Source organism: Herpailurus yagouaroundi, unplaced genomic scaffold, assembly GCF_014898765.1.
Source record: "Herpailurus yagouaroundi ecotype Mexico unplaced genomic scaffold, PumYag 190, whole genome shotgun sequence".
Lineage (NCBI taxonomy): Eukaryota > Metazoa > Chordata > Mammalia > Carnivora > Felidae > Herpailurus > Herpailurus yagouaroundi.
In genome coordinates this window covers 31,113,488-31,134,586 of record NW_024412421.1, presented here as the reverse complement: position 1 = coordinate 31,134,586, position 21,099 = coordinate 31,113,488, and the positions used below count along the sequence as shown (strand labels likewise).

Sequence of the window (21,099 nt, the reverse complement as noted above, 5' to 3'; positions counted from 1 at the left end):
TGTACTATTATTATCTCCATTTTACAGATGAAGAAATGGAGGGAAGGTTCAGGAATTGGCTTGAAGTCACAAGGCTTGTAAGCTAAGTGAAGCTCTCTGCCTTCCGATGCCCTTCTTTACCCACAGTCCCATCAGAACAGAATTTCCAAGTCACTCCTTGTTAGGGAACCTGAATAGGACCGGGAGAGCTACCAGCTGGGCCTGGGCCCATCTCAGTGAGGCCAGCATTGACCAGCCTGGTACAATGATGGTCCCTTGTGATTGGTCAGTTTCTTTTCTGATTGGTCAGAGAGGCCATTTTAATTGGTCATGTCCATTCTGACTAGTCAAAGTGTCCTTTCTGATTGGTCACAGCATCTACTCTGATTGGTCACAGTGCTCATTCATTCTGATTTATCACAACATCCATCCTCTTTGGTTGGGACCCATGTAGTTTCAGTTGTTAAACATTCCGAATATCACCCCTCTTCTCAGTAGAGACCCTACCAACGAAGACCCACCCGTACCTGAGGCAGCATCTTTATTCCAGGGCACAGGTCTGGTTTGAGATCCGGACAGAAGCCTGCTGGGCTAAACCGTGTGGCACAGAGCTGCAGAGGTGAGGACATGGCTCAGTCCGACCTCACAGCTCCTGGAGCCTCACCCAGCAGAGATATGATGGAGCTTAAACACGGGGTCCTTAAACAGTCCTCGGGGCTCCTCTCTGTCTCGGTGTGCTTGTTGGCCAAAGACGGCTGCTATGTGCACCAGGGAAACATAAAATAATCCTTCATTTATGTTTTTATCCTACAAACATAATTGCCTACTGTTTGCCAAGTGTGGGGAGAGGGAGCAGTAAGCATGAGTGTCAGAAGGTACCATCATCATTGTCTTTATCATTGTCATTAGCATCGTCATCGCTCAAACAAGAAATACCCTAGCTTGGCTTCTGTTGCAAAGAATCCTAATTTGGTGGTTTAAATCAGATTTTTAGAGTCAACCACAGTATTTAGCATCCAGGTAGGACAGCCGGCCCCAACCTATAAGGGAGCCGCATCTTAAGGTGAACAGGCTGAGTGTTCCCGGGGAGCAGGGTTTCAGGCGGTCTGCCACGGAGGTGGAAGGAAATGACTTCACCTGCTCCTGCTTAGGACAAGACTCGAGGCTAATTCTCAGGCATAAAAATCAGCCACGCCTCGGGAGACGCTCCTGTGTTAGCCTTCCACCCTCCAAGGACAAACCTGTCCTCATATTTTCATTACAAACCGTTAAGTTTATGGGTAACACACGCAGAGCACGGAGCAGAATATGCAGATGAGCAGAGAGGACTCAAAAAGAAAAATCACTCATGAACCCCGTACTCAGAGATCATCACTGTTAAGACTTGGGGGTGGGCCTATCCTTCCGCATGTCTTTATGGCTATACCATCTCCATGTCTATGTCCAGAATCTGACCTTGGAGCTTGGGTCTCCCCCGTCTCAGTACAATCTACTGCATGGCTGTTGCCAACATTCTTAAATATCTCTCACCCCACATAGGAAGAGGGGTGACTTACACTGTGTTGTCGGGTAATACAACCCTGGCTGAGTTCACCACACCAAGCGGCCTGCTACCCTACAATCTGACCCTGGACAGAGCAGCCCAGCAAAGGATGGGCCCAGGGATGCACCACCTGGAGATCCGAGCCACCAGCAACACCACTTCTGCACCCTCCTGGAACATCACAGTCTCCTTCACGGAGCCTCTGTCAGGGCTATGGGCCTCCTGGGCTTCCGACCACTTGGAGCTTGGACAAGACCTACTGGTCAACGTCTCGGTGGCTCGTGGTGCACCGGAGAGACTGACCTTTGAAGTGGCAGGACTCAATGCAACCTTCTCCCATGAAGAAGAGAGTCTCCAGGGACCATTTGGGATTTACCCTGTGGCAGTTCCTCTTGAAGGTATTTGGGGTGGGTGGGTCTCCTCCCAAATTTCCCTCCTCTTTCCTTCCCGACTCGGTGTCCAGGGTCCCGCCAGCCTGTGTCTGTGTGTCCTGAACACAAAGGGGGTTCACAGCATCCAGCCTGGGGCATAAAATAAGAAGAGACATCTGATCTGCCCTCAGAGCTTAGAATCACAGGGGTTCTCACTTGTGGCACCTCTAACATTCGGGGCTGGATCGTTCTTTGCTGTGGGGATTGTCCTGCACACTGTAGGGTGTTTACTGGCATCTACCCACTGGATATCAGTAGCACCAGCCTCCTAAGTACAACCAGAAATGCCTCCAGACATTGCCAACTGTCCCTGGGTAGCAAAATCTCCCCCACTGAGAACCAATGGAGGAGAGTTGGAAGGATTCCAATTTTTCCATCATTTCTAGAGGAGAGTGTGGTTCAGGGGGGATCTGCAGTCCATGCCCTTCAGGGAGCGAGAGATAAAAGGGTGGGAGAGGGAGGGACAAGAGAGGGAGAGTCAAGATGCTGGCTGGAACAGAGATAGGGTGACAGACTGGCTGGCACCACCAAGGGAGGAGACTAGAGGAGACATTTGCATTTAATCTGGAGAGAACAGAGAGTCCTTCAGGGCAATGTGGTGAAGTCAGCAGCCAGGAATGTGATGAGGGTCACAGAGTCCCCAGCCCACCCAGAACCCTGCCTACCTTCCCCGCCAAGGATCTCAGAAGTCTGTAAGAGAGGTGGAAGTACTGTGCCGGGGTGGGGCTACAGTGCCCTCAAGCAGCAGATTTAGCAAAAGAGATAGGTTAAATGACAGGTTTCAGAAGAAAACCATTACAACTTTGCCAGGTATCAAAGGTCCAGCTTGGAACAAGAGGAATCCAGAGTGAAATGAAATGACAAAGGAAAACATACACACTATATAGGCTATAAATCAAATGCAAATTAATTTTTGTTTTCTACAAAAGCCGCTTGGCAGGGGATAATAGATAAAATCTCTACATGCCCTGTGAAGTTGTGGCTCACTCTTAGATGGTAAGTAGTCCTCTTTTCCCCACAAGAAAAACAGATTTGGATGAGATAAAGGGGGTGAAGAGGAAGGAAAGGGCACCAGGCAGGGCAGGAGGACCCTCACTTGTCAGCGCTGGCCCGGTCCTGGCCAGCCTTGCTTGCCAACCAACGCTCACCAGCCCAGCAGATGTTTGCAGCTGCCTCTTGCAGGAGCTTCTGTGGGCTTCTGAGGCCCCTGCTAGGTCCCTGAGTCGGGGAGGGGGGCAAGACAAACATCTGGTCCTCAGAAAACTCTCACCTTTTCTTTGACCAGCTACCGGTAGTTTTCCAAACGCAGGAATGCAGCCCTTTCCTGCCCCCACTCTCCCTCTCACTCCACCCCGTCACAGACCATCCTTCAAGAGTATGAGAAAGGAACCTGTCCATGGGGGTCCCGGATCTGAAAGAGCACATATCCACCTGTCCCAGGGTCCCCTCTGATGAGCTCCTGTCTGGGCTCGAGACAAGAAGGTAGCACCCACCACCTTTCCCCATGAGGGAGGAGGGTGGGATACACACATACCCAGAATCTTACAAATCCTTCTCTCCCCTCTCTGCGCCTCAGTCTTTTGAAAGTCCTGTCATGTCCTTTCTTCTGCTGGGATCTCCTCTCTAATCTGACCAATGAGCACTACTCGTCCTTTGAACTTTAGCTTTAGCCTTGCCATGAACCACGATCAGTGCAGTGACTCCCTACTACATGTCCACAATGCCCCCGTGCCAATTCTTGCCACGGTTGGCACTTGGTCTCCTGCAAGCATACTAGACTATAAGGACCTTGGAGACAAAGACCATGTTTCATTCACCTCTGTGTCCCAGAGCCTTGCACCATGCCTGGTATGCAACAGGGGTCCATTAAATGCTCAGGATGAAAGATTCAAATGCTGCTGTCAGCGGACCAGGAAGCATAGCTTGGGAGAGCTGTCTCAACACAAGTTAAACAATTTATTGCAACACCCTTAAGTCTCCACCTTTTGCATTACAGGCACCTTTCTGGTCACGGTGACGGTGAGGAATGCCTTCTCAAACCTGAGTCTGGAAATTGGAAGCATCACTGTTTCAGGCAAGGAATTTCTGCAAGGGGCTATAAAACTCAGGACCAGCAGTCTGGGTCATCGCACTTGCTCGGGATCCAGGGAGGGACTCTTCAAAACAGAGCTCTGAATGCTTACCTTGCTCTGTAGATTTTAAGAATTCTCTGGTTACTCTAAAGCGCTGTCATGTACACAGTAAAACATTCAACCGCTGTTACAGAATTCTAAAACATCCGAGTTTGCTGCTTTAGGCTCCAAGCAACAGGAGGCCCCACCTAGGTGGCTTTAAGTTTGGTCGTTATGATGTCACATACTGAGAAGTTAGGAGGTAAGTAGTTCCAGGATCGGTTCAGCGGTCCAGTGTCACCGGCAGGGACCCAGGCTCAGTCTGCTATTCTGTTCTGCCACCCTCAGAGTTTCTGCTTTGCCCACAGGGTTGCATCTCATCAACATGGCTGCTGCGGTTCCAAACATCGCAGGTCAACCCAGAATCATCCAGCAGCTGCACAAGCCCGTTTCCCCCTCTGTAGCTCTTGTTACTAGGAGGGAAGTTTTCCCCACAAGTCCCCAGCATTCTTCTCCTCAGATACCATCAGCCGGGGTCACGTACCCTAGCTCTAAGGGGTGCTGGGAAGCAAGTATCCAGCAAGTATCCACCCTGGCTGTAAGGGGTGCTGGGAAGAAAGTATCTAGCACCTCCAGCTCTGTGGGAGAAGGTGGATTCTGGCAGCCAAGTAGAAGGGTGGGGTAACGGCTGGTAGGTAGGCAGCCAACAGTAGCTGAAAGTCACAGAGCTGAAAGTCCACAGCAAATGTGTTTGCCAGGACTCTTTGTGTAGCAAGGGACAGAAAAGCAGTTCAGACTGGCTCAACTCAAAGGGAAATTTTATCAACTCACAAAAAGAAAAGGCCAGGGGCACCTGGGTGACTCAGTCGGTTAAGCGTCTGACTTTGGCTCAGGTCATGATCTTGCAGTTCGTGAATTCAAGCCCCACATAGGGCTCCGTGCTGACACCTCAGAGTCTGCAGCCTGCTTCAGATTCTGTGTCCCTCTCTCTCTGCCCCTCCCCCCGCTTACACTCTGTGTCTCACTCTCTCAAAAATAAGTAAACATCAAAAAATTAAAAAAAGAAAAAGAAAGAAAAAGAAAGAAAGAAAGAAAGAAAGAAAGAAAGAAAGAAAGAAAGAAAGAAAGAAAGAAACGGAAAGGCAAAGTCCAGGGTTTAGGCACAGCTAGATCCAGTCACTCAATATTGTCAGAAATCTGCCTCTTCTCATCTCTTGGTTCTATGTTGGCTTTATTCTGATTCCCTCTTCCCATCAGTAGCAAGATGGCCCCAGGCTTCAGTCCTTACTTAACCCTAGAGGAGAAGGAGTCCCTCTTTGCTGACATTTCTAGCCCAAGTCCTGAGGCCCCCTTTACTAGTCCAAGCTTGGTTCATGTTCCCTCCTGGACCCAGTACTGAGACCAGGGGAAAGTGGTATTCAGTTTGGGGAGACCAGGATCACATGCCCACCTGGAACATGCTGTAGGGGTGGCGTCACCCAAGCCAAGGACTGAGAGCAGGGGAGGGATGTTTCCCGGGGGAAAGAATCGCCCGTAAGTGCTGTTACCAAAACAAGGGGGCACGGATGCCTGGATGGGGGACAAAACCATCAGATGTCTGTGCAATTGTCCACAGCGCTCCTTTTCCACTTATGGAATGTGAGGCCCAGAGAGGTGAACTGACTTCCCAAAAGTCACTCAGCTAATTCATGGCAGGATCAGAGGCAGCAATTACGTCTCTTGATTCCTTCCTTCCGGGTTATTGGCCCATCTGCCTTAAGATTAAGAAGGAATCTCTGTGTCTGGCATCTTAGCTTTGCTTTACATAATTTTATAGACCTTCGAAGTGAGAGTTCTCAGAATGAGAATTCACTGGGAGAGAATTTTGTAAAGATCAACAGTACCCAGATGTTAACCAGGACACGAGAGCTTAATGACTCCCCCGGATCTGCCAGTGCAGATGAAATACATTCCTGTCTTAATCATTACACTTTAACTAGACATTACCATATTCACATTTCGATGATTTTTCAGGGCATATCAACTGAGTGTACATGTTCCATTTTTTTTTACCTTGCTATACTAGCCCTCTTTATAGACGTACACAGATTACAAGGCAATGGTATAGAAGCACAGCAGTCAGCTCTCCTGAAGCCTTGAGGATAGGGATTGCCTTGTGTCGTGGGTGAGGAACCTAAGACTCAGAAAGAATCACTAACCTGCCTGGGCTCACACAGCCAGTAAGAGGCCAACAGGAAGACCCAGAAATGCACTGTGGTGTGCTGAGGCCGGGCCCTAGCAGCTTGCCAGAGCTGGTTCTGTGCATCTGTTGCTCTATAATCACTGAGGTCAGCTCGGTAGCCTGAAATCTGCCTTTGTGGGAATACAAACACCACTGGAAGTAGTAAATGGTACAAATCAGGGCTCCCCACTCCCCACCCTTTAACTGGTAGTTAAACATTAACAGCATACAGCCACATGCTGGTCTCTAAATCTCGTGTTTTATTTGCACTGGCAACTGCCTGACTCTTTCTTTTTTTTTTTTTTTTTTCAACGTTTTAATTTTTTTTTTCAACGTTTATTTATTTTTGGGACAGAGAGAGACAGAGCATGAACGGGGGAGGGGCAGAGAGAGAGGGAGACACAGAATCGGAAACAGGCTCCAGGCTCTGAGCCATCAGCCCAGAGCCTGACGCGGGGCTCGAACTCACAGACTGCGAGATCGTGACCTGGCTGAAGTCGGACGCTTAACCGACTGCGCCACCCAGGCGCCCTTGCCTGACTCTTTCTTAACAACTGAAGACGTGTCTTCAGTCCAGTGGTGGACATGATGGTTTGGGTGTTTACCCATTTTGATGACCTGAATGCTTGCCAAATTTCCCTAACTCATTTCCAAGACAGGTGGATCTCCCCAGGGCATCTTCAGCACACCCTCTGACTCTGCCCTTTGGTAACCTTATAAACACCTACCAAAGTCTGACGCCTGTTCTCATTGTGTTCACAGCTCCTTCCAGTGTGCGAGAACCGTCTGGAACAAATGCCAAGAGAAAGAATGTGAGTTGTTTTGTTTTGTTTTTTAAACACTTAACCTCACGAGAAAAAGATGTCTGAAAACTCTGCTTTAGTTTTGAGTTTTGGCTTATTGGTGCTAATACCCAGAGTACTAGGAGGCATGGAGGTTTCTTCCATTTGAAAAGAGATCAAGAAGGACTGAAATCACAGAAAGCATGTTCTCCAACCAGAACAGTGTTATATAACGAATCAGTAATAAGATATCTGGGATACGTACATACCTTTTAGACATCACGGAAATTAAAGAGCACACTTAAAAAAAATCAGGATCAAAAAAAAAATTCACAAGGAAAATTAAAATATATTTGAGTGTTAATGACAAAATAACCTATCCAAATTTGTGGGATGCAGCTAAAGCAATGTTCAGAGGGAAATTTATAGCTGCTAATGCTTAAATGAGGAAGCAGGCCCATGTTCCTCAGTTTTTACAGCAGGACTAAGGCCCGACTCCTTGCTGTTGACATTGTCCATGCACGTACTTTATTCAATAACAAAGACTATGTGTTTATAATGTCAAGGCTTGGTGTTAGGGACTAGGGACACAAAGGTGAATAAACAGCTGTGGCCCCTGCCTTCTTGGAGCTTAGTGGGTGAAATTACCAAACAAATTAGCATGTAATTAGGAATTGTGGTAAGTGTTTAACTACAAGCAACAGGGTGCAGTGACAACCAACACAGCATGGCCTAGCAAATGTGATCGGATGAGGCCTCGTAGAATGGGACATTCAGGTGGAGACCTGAAGATAAGACGGTCAGCCTTGCTGGAAAGCAGAACAAGAGCTTTCTGGGTGCACAGATATGAAAGCCCCAAGGCTAGAAGTGTCCTGAGGCCTGTGGGCGGGGAGGGAGAGCATATAGGAGATTACAGAGAGATGGACAGAGGCCCGATCACATGAGGTCTTAGGTGCCAAGACAGGGGTTTGGGTTTTATTCTTAGGCCATGGGAGACCACAAGGGGTTGAGTTTTGCCATGTAGCCTCCTGTTACACCAGACTAAGCCCTTTAGGCCCAGCTGTTTGATAGGTCCTGCCAGAACTTACTCCAGGAACACACCATATGCCTGCCAATCCCTCCTCCTAGAACCCACAGACTCCATTATTGCCCAGCTTACCCTCACTCCTCCTCTTTCACAACAGCTCTGTAGTCTTTTTCTCTGGGGAAGCTTGTCCTGACACTGGCTGCCCGCCTTACAGAGGTCACAGCTCTGTGTCCTCCTCTGCACCAGACGAAAGAGGAAGGACATCACTAGCTTCTCTCAATCCGCAGCAACCCAGGCATCAAATGCTATCAAACCTTCTTCAGAGGAGCAGATGTTCTCAACCTACTGCCTCCCTCTTACATGTTCTCGTAATTCTCTGGGCCCCCCTCTCCTGCAGCAGCTAGAATTCTGTGTTTTAGTCATCAGTTTCTTTGTCCATCTTCCCTCCTAGACTGAAGAGCAAGGCCCAGGTCTCTATTCTTGTATCTCTAGGCATCAAGCATGGGGCCTGGCCCACAGCAGGCCCTGGTAACAGTTGGAAACATGATGGACACTCAGCACTGAGCCCATGTTCAGACTAAAGTTACTTACCCAGTGACCCATCTCCAGAGGAGGGCCAGGTGGATCAGATAGGGTCTGTCTCCATTCTGTGCCTTATGGTGCGACTACCCTTGGCACAGACTGCTGTGGGGAAGAAGGTAGGGTACCAATTGTGGAGGGGCATCTCACCAGCCAGCTGCTTTTTCTGCAGAGAGAGAAAGGGGACAGGCAGGTGTACGTGGAGCCTGGCCAGTATGTGGATCCTTTCACAACCGTGACTCTGGGCTGGCCAGACAGGGACAAGGATTTACGTTTCCAGTGGTCATGCGGTAGGTGGCCTTAGAGCTCTGGAACTGTCCTATCTCACCACAAAGTAATGGATAGAGGTCAACTTTGCTTTTTTTTTTTTTTTTTTTTTTAATCTTCACACAGGCATTACTTATCCTTGACATTTTGTGTGCTTTGCATGTGCCAGAGATTGAAAATCCCATGGAAATGGGAGGTGGCGGGTGTGGGGTGGGGGCGGTGGGGTGGGGATGGGGAAAAGCAGTGGAAAACCAAGGCAGAGGGAGCCCTAAAGGCAGCAACACAGAGATGCATTGAGAGGATTAACCCTAAAAGTCAATAGGCTTTATTTTCCCCACAAACAACATCAGTGCTAAAAACAAAGCAAAACAAAACAAAACAACTCCTCCCTTTTGGGTGGATCCCTCCTGTCACCTCCTTGCCCTTGCTGGGTATGTCACTGGGAGAGTCTAGAAGGGAGGAGGCATTTTCTGACAAACCAAGAGGACAGCACCAGTACTCACTTCTTAGAAATGGTTGTCCTGCTTTATAGGGATACATCCTAGCTACGTACACATTCTTTCGGAAATGAATGCCATCCATATCACACTTACTATTTTTATGATTTTTTTTTCTTTGAACAATACATCCTGCGTATTTTAATGCCATGGTATCTTCTCTATCTTGATTTCATAAGAGAGTAAGTGCATAATAGACTGTCAAAGTTGATGTATGGTCATTTATTTACTGGTACCCTGTTTTTGGACACGTAGGTTATTCGGAATTATTTGCCCGTACATAAACAACATTGTAATGAACATCCTTGTAGTTCTGCCTTTATCTGCATCTGTGGTTACCTTCAGAAGTAAGTTCTGAGAATAAAAAATAAATTTCAAGAAATGGAATAACTGGGTCAAGTCATATAAAATGTAGAGCCTTTTGATATCCACTGGTAGGTGCTCAGGACATTCTTTGGAATATTAGTTTTCACTATCTGAATTCACAGAGGATACAGGTATACAGTTTGGGTGGTTGAGCTGATGGCCTGACCCTAGCTCATGTCCCGTGAATGACTACCAAACTTCGGGGCAGGGGGAGCAAGGTGACTGATGGGTAAACATCGATCAACACAGATGAAGGGCGAGGGATAGAGACTTACTGAGCCAGTATCATAAAGCAGGAGATGGCATGTATCCTCCCAGATGGGGAGAACGGCCCGCCGGATCCCCAGTGTACCCACAGGGACATACAGTTGAGGACAGTTGTTTCCACGTGGTATGAGAGGTACACCAGGGACAGGAAGCTGTCCTGGATGCTCCCCCAGGCAGAGCTGTATATCCCCGCCCCCCCTCCCCTACTATATGCCTGCCTGTCCTCAGTGCAGGTCGCTGGTGCCGAAGAAGCAGACAGACCCTGCAGGTCTGCTCAGGGTCAGGGTGAAGGGCGGCTCATGTCCCCAGAAGCATCCTTCTGCAGTGCCATCCTCGCACCCTGCAAGTGAGAGTGTTTTTAAAAATCAAACTCTCTCTTTGGAGCTGCTTTTCTTATCTATGACTCTTTTCTTCTAAAAACCCAGACCGGAAGCGTCCTTGGATGATCATAGCCTTTGCCCCTCTCTCTCAGGACGTTGCTGGGCCCAGTGGAGCTACTGTGTTGAGAGGCAGCTGCTCCGTGTGGACCAGGGGGAGCTGGTGCTTCCTCCGTCCTGCCTGCCACCACCCAGCTCCGCTGTCACCCTGCGCCTGGCCACCTGGAGGGGCGGGGAGCTGGAGAACCGGGAGGAGCAGTGTCTCTACGTGTCTGCACCCCTGGAACTCAGGCCTCGAGTCAGGTGGGGGCACGAGAGCAAACTCCTGCAGCAATGATGTCCCTTCGGCCACCGTTTACCGAAGAGCCAGGGCAGGCAAGGCTTCCTCGGCCCAGATGTGAAGAGGGAAGAGGAATTAACTTGGCAGCAAAAGGGGGGCTGGAGAGGGCATATGGGTGACAAAGGGAGGAGCACAGAATAAGCCAGAAGTGAAAGAGGCTGGTGTGGCTCATATGGAGGGGGACAGGGGAGCAAGAAGAAACGAGGGGAACAGGCAGGGCCTGGCTCTGGTGGGACCGTGTGGGTTATAAATAAAGACGTGATTCTGAAGAGTTCTGGAAAGCCACCCAAGGGTTGCAAGCAGGCTGGGGACATGATCTGTCCTAGTACAGAACGCTGTGGCAGCAGGGTGGAGAGCAGGCTGGAGGAGGGCAAGGGCGGGCTCAAGGAGATTGCTTGAGCTCTTGCATCAAAGTGAAGGTTGAAGGAAGCTTGGTCTATTGGGTGGGGCCCAGACAGAGAGACGTGGGCAGGGATAAGGGAACAAGCCAGGGATGACAGTGCAGGACTACAACAGGAGGAAGCCACTCTCCCTCTGAGGACTACAGAGGTAAGCAGGGGGATGGTGTCCCGGGAACCCTGGGAGCTGCAGCTGTAGGGGAGGCGGCCCCCAACAGGAGCTGTGGGCTTGGTTGGAGGAGCACAGCCACTGCCAACAGCAGCCCACCTGCTAAGGAGCAGGGACCGTGGTGAATAAATACCCTCCCGCCCTCCCATTGTTACCTTCTGATCCCCAGCCAATGCCTCCCATTGCCGGACCCAAGCAGAAGCCAGCCGGCACAGGAATGTGGGTGACACAGTCCACAGAGATTAGCCTCCTAGTGTCCAGGGCCACGGAGTTGATGGAGAGCAGGCTGTGGGGACAAATAGAGAATGTCCATCACACCAGTGTTAGGACAGACATGAAGACAGGAGGGAGATTGCCAGCTGCTATGCAGTTACAACTGAGAGGTCCCGGGGATGGGCTGGACCCACGGCAGGTGCCAAAGGGATCTCTCACTGGCTCAAGGGAGGGAGTGGGATGCTATAGAGAAGGCCCTGGAATCGAACCTAGACATGCTGGTTTGTGTTGCCCTCCCCCACTCAGGAGTCGTGTGACCGGGAACAAATCACGCCAGCTCCATGAGCCAGGTTTTCTGGCTCTGACAAGGGGATTCTAACATGTGGCTCCTAGGGTTGTGGTAAGCACTGGATGAGGGAGTAACGATGCAAATCATTTATAACCTGTGGCACGCAGGCAATAAAACCACAGTATTCCTTTATTATTGGAGCTAGAGGGAGTCACAGAAATCGTTCTTAACTCCCCATTTTGCAGGTGAGGAAACAGACTCAGAGAGTTTAAGTGACTCATACAAGGTGACCATTCACAAGAGGCAAGGACAGTATCTGAGGACCCTGGACTTCATGCACTTTCCACACCACTGTCCTGCACACTGAATGAAGTGGGAATTCGGTCAGGCACAAGTCCTCTCCTTGACCAACGTTACAGGTCCTGGTTTGGGTTGGGGCAGGGGTTGCCTTTATTCCATCTTCCACCAGAAGAGAGGCCCTGTGCCACCTTCTCAAAGGACTTGAGAAGAACCGGACAAAAGACCAGCCCAGGAGGCCTGAGTGAGCTTCCTCACTGCGTTCTGTCTCCCTTTCAGCTGCGAGAACTGCAGACCTGGGAACCCCAGGGAAGACACTGTGCTCAGAGTCACCATGGGGGATGGCTCCCCAGGGGCCGTGTTCAACTGGTATTTAGATGACACCTCGCTGGAGAAGGTGAGGACACTGGCAATCACCCACTCTGACTGACCAGACCTGTGTCGCATGTCCAGTACTGAGCACCCCGGACGGTGGGGGTTGGGGGGGGTGTTCCCCAGAGGAAACCCAGGTCATTGGTCAGAAGGGAGAATGGATGCAAGGGAGCAAAAACAATGGAGAAACATCAGAGCAGATGCTACGGGTGCCCCAGCCCGGTCCCTCTTACTAGGCTGATGCATGGTCCCCACCTGCTGTGGAGTGACCGCTGGCCAATAACTGATGGCTGGGGGTGTCTAACGGCCCAGGCCCCTTGCCTCTGACAACCTCTGTGGTGTGGCTGTCACTTCCTGTGGGATCAGGCTGAGGCTGGCTGGACACCTCCTGAAATCACTTCCCTGCCTAGTTCATTCTGTGCCCTACTCTGCTTCCCTCTTCCCTCTGGTTCTCCCAAGGGCCCTCCCGCAGGAAATGACCTGCCCGTGAATCCCCATCTCAGGTTCTCCTTCAAGGGAAACTGACCTCAGACAATCACCTAAGCAAGGCTGGAAATTGGGTCTCTGGGCTGACTTGGGGAAGCGGGTGGTGGCTTTGCCGCAGAGACAGATCTGGAAGGCCTCCCCAGGGTAAGGAGCCACTGCCCTGCGGAGGTCCAGCAGCCTGGCTGCAGCCTCGGGGGCTCTGGGTGGCGTTCTCTTTCAGGCGGAGCCTCTCCCACCCGTCTGCAGACTTCAAGGATTTTGGCCCAGGGCTTTAATCCTCCTTCAGAGCAACACGTCCACGCTGCGGCTGAACAGCTCCTTCCTGCAGACCTGGGGCCAGGCCCTCCGAATCAGAGCCACAGGTGCGGAAGGCTCCCCGCAGGCCCCGGCACGGCTTCCGCCTGTCTGCCGAAAGCGAACCAAGGCAAACTCAGAAACCCAGAAATGTGGGACATCAGTGCAGGGTCAAGGGCCACATGCAGAGTCTGGTGTCAGCCCCATCGCCACCACTTTCTAGCTGGCGGCAAGGCATTTAAACTCTCCGTGCCTCCATTTCCCGCCTCCGAACTGCACTATGCAGGGTGGATGAGACCGATCATTCTGGTGCAGTCTGCGTGTCCTGCCAGGTCGTTCTCACCTTAAACAAGCCAGTGCGGTGGGAAATGTAGATTCTCAAAAAGACAAACAATGGGGGATTACTCTTCCAGATACATTCAGTTGTTCTCAAAGTGGCCCACGGACCACCCACACTGGGACAACCAGGGATACTGGTTTAAAACACACACTCCAAGGCTTGCCCCAAACTTTCTGAGTTAGGTCTAGGCTAAGGAATTCATTTTAACCGATTAAAATTCTCTTCGTGCCCAGCTCTTCCAGGCACATACTCTTTTTGAAGTGTCAGGTGGTGAGGGATGCTGGTGCAGGTAACTGTGGGCTCTTCGCGGTGCTGTGGAGGCCTGGAAAGAGCGTGGCTTTGGGTGGGGTCAGCCCATTTCTAGATTCTGGCTGTGGCCCTTCCTACTAGCTCTGTGATCTTGAGCAAGTCCTTTCATTTCCCAGTATACTTCCTCATCACCACAACTGCAAGGAAGCTGCTAATATTAGCCCTGTTTTACAGATGAAACACTGACTCTCAAAATGTGAGATCCTGGGGTGCCTGGGTGGCTCAGGCGGTTAAGTGTTCGATTTGGCTCAGGTCACGATCTCACGTCACGGTTCTTGAGTTCGAGCCCCACATTGGGCTCTGCGCTGAACGGCTCAGAGCCTGGAACCTGCTTTGGATTCTGTGTCTCCTTCTCTCTCTGCCCCTCCCCCTCTTGTCCTCTCTCTCTCTCTCTCTCTCTCTTTCTCTCTCTCTCAAAAATAAATAAACATTAAAGAAAAAAAAGAAGAGTCCCACAAAAGTGAGACCCCAGGATACCTGCATCAGGGGGAGTTGTCAGATGTGCAGATTGCTGGGCCCCACCCCAGAACCTCCAGAGAGGTCTGAGGCTGGGGGTCAGGAGAGGAGCCTGGGAACCTGCATGTTTAACAAGCTCCCGGGGTGATCCTGAAGCATGGTGGAGTTTGGGTGACTCACACAGCCCCCCAAACACCCTCTCTCTTCACTCCCCAGCAGTGACCGGGCATGCCTATGGGGAGGACACCTATGTGATCGGCTCTGTGTCTCCCCCCGAGGTGCCCACCTGCACCATCACTCCAGAGGAGGGTACCGTTCTGACAAGCTTCGCCATCTTCTGCGACACATCCTCGGCCCTGGGCCCCCTGGAGTACTGCTTCTGTCTGGAGTCAGGTACTGCCCCAGGGCTGTGCTCTCCCCTGAGCTGCTAGGCTCCGTTTCTCCCAGAACAGGGGCCTGTCTCCCTCTGGGAGCTGCAAAAAGTATGTTCCATGTGTGAGAGACGTTTGCAGAATGAAGACCTCCCCCAACTACACCTTAGCCCCACCCCAGGCACACTGACCCAGTCACACACCCAGGGAGAGGCGAAGCTGGCCCCATCGATATCTCCTCCATGGCTATAGAGGCCAAAATGACCTCTGCCCTGGCATAAAAGACGTGGAGGGGGTTAAATGGATGAGAATATGCAGAGGTGTGACCACTGAAGGCCTCGACTAGAGAAAGGTGGACACAAGCAATCCTGAGAACCCAGAGGAGGGTGGTTTTCATGGGGTGCCAGTTAAGCAGATGTGGAATGCAGGGATGTTCAGATGGCTGTGACTGGGTTTGAACCTGGAGGGAGTCAATTCACAGAAGGAAAATAGGTTCCATGTCGAACCTGCATCCCCCCCAGATGGAGGCCGGCTAGCTGCTCTAATTCCAACTGGTTGTTCCAACTGGTTGCTCACACAGGTGAGCAAAGGGGCAGGGAAGTGAAACCATGTAAAACTCAGCTGTGAGTTATAATTCAGTAACTTCATGATTGTCTGCACATTACAATGATTAGTGATTCCACTGAGGGGGGAGGTCTCCTTTAAGGATAGGAAAGATATGCATTCATTCATTCATTCATTCATTCAACAATAAATATTTATTATACCTCAGGCTCTTCCAGGTGCTAGATACATAGTAGTAAACTCCAAAGGGCAAGTCCCTGACCTCCCTGTGTTACAATTAGTGGTGGAGACCGTTGGTAAATAAAGACATAGGACAGGGGCGCTGTTTAGATACACCAACCTGGGAAGGCCTTTGTACAGGAAGTGACTTTTGAGTGAGCTTCGATGTTTTGAGATAATTTTTAAGATCGCCTCCTGCCCTCTTCTTCCTCCTCCTTTTTGTAACTTGGTTTACCTCTTGAATTTCTTTGTAAACCTGTCAAGAGGAATTTTTTTTTGAATTTTTTATGGATTCTAGTAAAATTATTCCAAAGTCATAGCAGCACGCAATTACCTACAGAGACTAGGGGATCAGTATAGATGGCTGTCGTCTCTCTGAAAGCACAGAGTCGTTGAGGGCTTGCCACGTCTTTATGAGCTGTGGCTTCTGTGTCCTTGTCATCAGGCTCTACCTTGGTGGGTTTCCTGTCTCCCCAGGGCCTAGAGATGCCGCCCTAACTGTTCAGTTTCCATTTACCAGGTTCTTGTCTACACTGTGGCTCTGAACCTGCCCTCCAGTCAGTTTATCTGCCACTTGGAAAAGTAAACAATGACTTCATGCTGACAGTGGTCATTTTTGTGTCCAATCGGGCAGGGGACAAACAACAGGCCCATGCACTGGTGAAGGTAGGTGGCAGCAGCCTTTGTTTCTTTCCTGAGAAAACTTGTTACCCAACTGAACTTCCCCAAAAGGGTGGCTGGGCTGAAGGGAGCTGAGGGCATGACCATATGAATCACTGATCCATTCATTCCTTCAACTAGTATTTCCAGAGCACCTGCTCTGTGCCAGGCCCTGGGGACACAGATGTGAACATGGCCACTACCTTTGTAGATCTTACATCTCAGTGGCCAGAATAGTGCCCTGGAGTAATGCCCTGGAGGCTTGGAGAAGGAGGACCCAGAGATGAGTCAGACCAGTGCCATCAGAGTCCAAAGGAAGGAGGGCCAAAATCAGCCATCAGGGCTACATGGCAGAGACTGGATTAAAGCTGGGTAAATTTCAAGGGTGAGAGGCCAGGAGGAGCAGGAAGGGACTGGGGGAACTATGAGGAGGGCAGTGAGGGGGAAGCAGCGACTTGTCCAAGGCTTGGTTTCAGTGGCCGTTGGATGCCTGCTACAAGCGGGCCCGGCTGCCCTCAGTCTCGGGAGAGACCCCGGGCCATGTGCAAAGCCTTCCCGTCATGCTCTGGCCTGCCTTGTGGAGACTGCGACTTCAGGCTCCGGATTCTGGAACAAGGACTGGTGAGTTCAGGGCTTCCCTGCGCTGAGCATGTCTCCTGTTTCCCGGTCAGGTGGGACTTGGAGACACCCACGTTGAGAATGTGGCATTCCAGGCTGCAGTGGTGGAGAACATCACCACCGCTCTGCGAGGCGAACGGGACCCCGAGCGGCTCTTCCAGCTGGCCAGGGCCGTGGCATCGGTGCTGGACCAGGAGTGCCAGGGGCGGGGCTGCAGGCGGCTGCTGAACGTGGACGTCGGACAGAAGGTGCTCAAGATGGGGCCCTTTTACACTGTCCACTGGGGCCCCGGAGCCTGGGGTGGGGAGTGGAGTTTATGGAGCCGTGGAGGAGACTTTGGCATCTCCTGAGCTGTTGATGTCACTTCCCTCTTCTGGTCCTTTCACTAAGTGACCTGAAGTGATGGAAACCTGCTTTCCTCGTCTTCCTGGAGTCAAAGCCTTCTAGGGAAGGAAGGAATTTAAGAGTCTTGCTCCAATCCCTCCTGTCAAAGGCGACAAAACCGAGGCCAGAGGAGAAAAGTGGCCTGGCCCCAGTCATATGGTTAATGGGTTGGGGTCCGACGTTAGACGTCATCCCACTTCTGTCACTTTCCATCTATACTGTCACAGGCTGGTGAATGAACTTCCCTAAGCCTCAGGTTCGCCACTGGAAAATGGGGATGATAAATAGTGTTTACCTGATAAGGTTAGGTCAAACCATTTGAAATTACCAACATTCAACCATTTTTAACCCACAAAATGGCCATTTCGTGTGTTACAACCTGACACGATAAACAACTATTGTAGAACATACGATTACCTCTACTCCTGGTGCCTGCTATATGAGTGCAGGCACGTGTGGGTGCAGGTACACACAGGTGCACATGCACGCACACGCACACACACGCACAGTAGCACATACACCTGCTGGGCATGAAGAAGAAAAGAAAGACTTTTCTGGTTCCCTGAAGGGTTTGCAAGAAAAGTACTTAGCATGGTGCAGGACACGTGGTAAGGACTTAATACAAAGAAGTGGTGGTTGTCATAGTGATTACTTATAGATAAATGACGTTTATTGTGCACCTACTAGGTGCTGTCGGCTCCAAGAGCATCATGGATATGTAATCCTCGTTAAAACCCTACAAGGTAAATGGTGAGATCCCCATCCATGTTACAGAAGAGGAAACAGACTAAGAGAATTTGAACAGCTTGCCCAGGCCCACATTTCTAAGTAGGTGGTGAAGACGGGGTTCCAACGCAGACCAGCTCTTCCCCAGTCTACCTCCCGCCCTCCCAAGTCTCTCACCCCTTCCCTGAGTTCACATTAGTACCTCCATACACCCCCAGAACCCACCACCTGGTTCTCAATCTTGGTTGCTTTCACTCTGAACATTACCCATGGTAGACTTGCATTTGGATGTCCTGTGGTTCCCTGAGCACACAGACTAGGCAGCCCGACCCAGGGTCTCCTCATGAAAAAGTGGGGTCCTGGCAGCAGGCAGGTGTAAAACTCTAATGCGGTAACGGAGAAGACTTTAAGAAGGGCTCTGTTGATAAAAGTTGGGGCTCAGCCTGAAGTGAACAGAATCCAGAGGGAGCCACTGCATGTGGAGGGGCCCCCTGGCACAAGCAGTGGCTTCTGAAGAATGAGGCCGTTGACCAACCACAGTGGACTGGCAGGGAGGCACCGGGAGTATAGCTTCTAGCTCTCTCTCCTCCAGTCCTCTCATCTCCTGCTGCATGAGTCCACCGACAGAGAGTCAGGAGCCAGGGGCATCTCCATGGAAGCTGCCTCCAGGACAGTGACCAAGGCAGGAGGGAAGATCCACAGAGGCAAACATGACTTAACCTTCCAGAACACCTGACAAGAGTCCCCTCATATACTGGCCTTTTCTTTCCTCCATCCAAGCCATAGCCTGGATGCATCCTGACTTAAGAGCAGACAGGTTCAAACTCTGCAGCTGCCATGAAGGGCCGTCAGACAGGTAGGCTGAGTGAGCCGTGAGGAGCAGGCCACAGAGGACTAGTCACTCAGATCCGGGCTGTGCCAAATGGTTGCCGCTCGCTTCTCTAGGAACTCACAGCAAATTAAATGGATTAAAATGGGGCGCCTGGGTGGCTCGGTCAGTTGAGCATCTGATTCTTGATTTTGGCTCAGGTCATGATCCCATGGGTTGTGGGAACTCTGTGCTGAGCAGGAAGCCTGCTTAAGATTCTCCCTCTCTCCTCCCTTCCTCTGCCCCTCTCCCCTGCTCATGCCCTCTCTAAAATAAAATAAAAAAAAAAAAAAAGAAAGAAAGAAAAAGAAAAGAGAAAAACTTAGAGATGAATTAAAATGAAACAAAGTTTAAAATTCAGTTCTCCAGCTGCCCTGGTCATGTTTCAAGGGCTCAGTAGTTGCATTCGGTGAAGGGATGGTGCAGAGACAGGACCTTCCATCAATGCAGAAAGTTCTATGGGGCAAGTGCTGAAATTATCTTCTTAGTTCTTGTGTGTAGCTGTCAAGGCCGGTCCCCGGCCCCTGTAAGGGCTCTGTGGCTTAGGAGACACAGTCCCCAGAAGCCTCTCCACTCCTCCCTCCAACTTCAAAGCCAGCACCTCAACATCTTCAGACCCTTCATTCCCTCCTCCCTCCCTCCCCAAATTTCCCCTCCTCACTTCCTTTTCCTTCCTCCCCCACTCTTTTCTCCACCTCTGCCTCCACCCACACATCTCCTTCTCTCTGACCCTCCTACCTCCCTCTTACAAAGACCCCTGTGATGGCAGTGGCCCCACCTGGTTAATCCAGATATGCTCCCATCTCAGAACCTCTCACTTAATTAAAACTCCAAAGTGATTTTGCCAGTCCCTTTTGCCATGTGACGTGACATACTGACAGGTTTCAGAGATTAGGATGTGGACATCTTTGGGAGGCCATTCTTCTGCCCACCACACAACCTATGAAGCAAACAGAGGTCTGCGGGCTTTGGAAAACCCCAGACGAGCCTGGTCACTTGCTGTGACTCCAAATCTTTCTGAGACAGAAATTACATTTCTTCTTCCTCCCTCTGCATCAGGTCAGAGAGCACATGCTGGGGTCACTGTCTGCGGTCACCGCCACCCTGGGGGACATGCAGAAGGTGCAAGGGCTGGCCCAGGTTCTGAGAGAGGTGACCCACCGCAGTGAGGAGCTCACACCCACGGCCCAGGTGAGGGAGGCCCCCTGCTGACCCCGGCCGAGCATGGGACACACACCTCTGCAGTGGGTAACTGACGACCCTCCTCAGGTCGACGGTCCCTCAGTCACGGGGCCACCAAAGCTCCCACCATTTGGTTTCCAAGGGTCCTGCATGGGTGGTGCCCAGAAAGAAAAGACGTCCTCCCGCAGCCCCTGTGTCTCATTCCGGTGTCCCAGCCGGGGTGCTCACACACCCCACTCCCCGACCTGCCAGTGGCACCCCAAGGGAGCAGCTGACTCTAATCACTGAGGGACACTCCAGTGTGTGCCCAGATCCTGCTGCTAACCCACCCATGTTCCCCGTAAATACACCACTGACGTCCAGCTGCCAGCTCCTGCCCTTCTCTCTTCTTCGACCCCCGCCCCACCAGCCCACTCTGCCTGCCCACACCTTCAATCCTTGCCTCAGGGTCTGCCTCCTGGAGAACTCAAATGAAATCACCATGCTCCCAGTGAAATGGTAGCCAAGGGTTCAAAATGGAGCCCTAAGCAGGGAGGGGAGAGCTACCCTGGCTGTGCTTCACCTACTGTCAGGAGGTGGAGCCCCTCACATTCTCCAGCCTGGAGCCAGCAAGGCTGACCTTTATTTCTGAGGCCACGATGCTTTTAACGTCACACTTGCCATTTACACACCCATTTGCTCATCCATCCGTTCCATACGCACGCATTGATTCGGTACCTGTGTGCATCCGCCCCTCCACCCTTCCATTCGCTTATCCAGACACTAATTTACTCATTCATTCAACAAATGCTTCCCGAGTGCCTAGTATATACCAGGTACTGTGCACACACCAGGCACTGAGAATTCAGCAAGTCACACAGACATAGCTTCTACCCTTGCGGCATTTTCGGACTACTGGGGCAGCAAGAATTTACACAAATACACACAGAATCACAAAACTGGAATAAGTGTCTTGTCCATTCATCTATCCATCCACCACCCATCCATCCATCCATCCATCCATCCATCCATCCTTCCATCCATCCATCCATCCATCCATCCATCCATCCTTCCATCCATCCCCCCATCCATCCATCCATCCATCCATCCATCCATCC

At 50.9% G+C, this 21,099-nt stretch overlaps 2 protein-coding genes across 2 annotated transcripts in view; one reads left to right on the top strand and one right to left on the bottom strand.

Moving 5' to 3' along the window:
* BCO1 (beta-carotene oxygenase 1) overlaps positions 1–14,804 on the bottom strand; it is a 95,424-nt gene extending 80,620 nt beyond the window's left edge. Inside the window, exons 1-4 of the mRNA XM_040443207.1 lie at positions 14,697–14,804; positions 11,510–11,640; positions 8,686–8,839; positions 7,014–7,071 (exon numbers count right to left, since the gene is read on the bottom strand). The gene's annotated coding sequence lies outside the window, so the exon portion shown is untranslated. The remainder of the gene's footprint in view (positions 1–7,013; positions 7,072–8,685; positions 8,840–11,509; positions 11,641–14,696) is intronic.
* Positions 1–21,099, top strand: part of LOC121009972 (polycystin-1-like protein 2) — a 96,694-nt gene that overhangs the window by 21,744 nt on the left and 53,851 nt on the right. Inside the window, exons 7-17 of the mRNA XM_040443414.1 lie at positions 1,519–1,920; positions 3,950–4,027; positions 7,048–7,097; positions 8,846–8,963; positions 10,543–10,750; positions 12,433–12,550; positions 13,232–13,373; positions 14,627–14,803; positions 16,085–16,230; positions 16,896–17,090; positions 19,880–20,011. Of these exons, the coding sequence (XP_040299348.1) occupies positions 1,519–1,920; positions 3,950–4,027; positions 7,048–7,097; positions 8,846–8,963; positions 10,543–10,750; positions 12,433–12,550; positions 13,232–13,373; positions 14,627–14,803; positions 16,085–16,230; positions 16,896–17,090; positions 19,880–20,011 (1,766 nt within the window). The remainder of the gene's footprint in view (positions 1–1,518; positions 1,921–3,949; positions 4,028–7,047; positions 7,098–8,845; positions 8,964–10,542; positions 10,751–12,432; positions 12,551–13,231; positions 13,374–14,626; positions 14,804–16,084; positions 16,231–16,895; positions 17,091–19,879; positions 20,012–21,099) is intronic.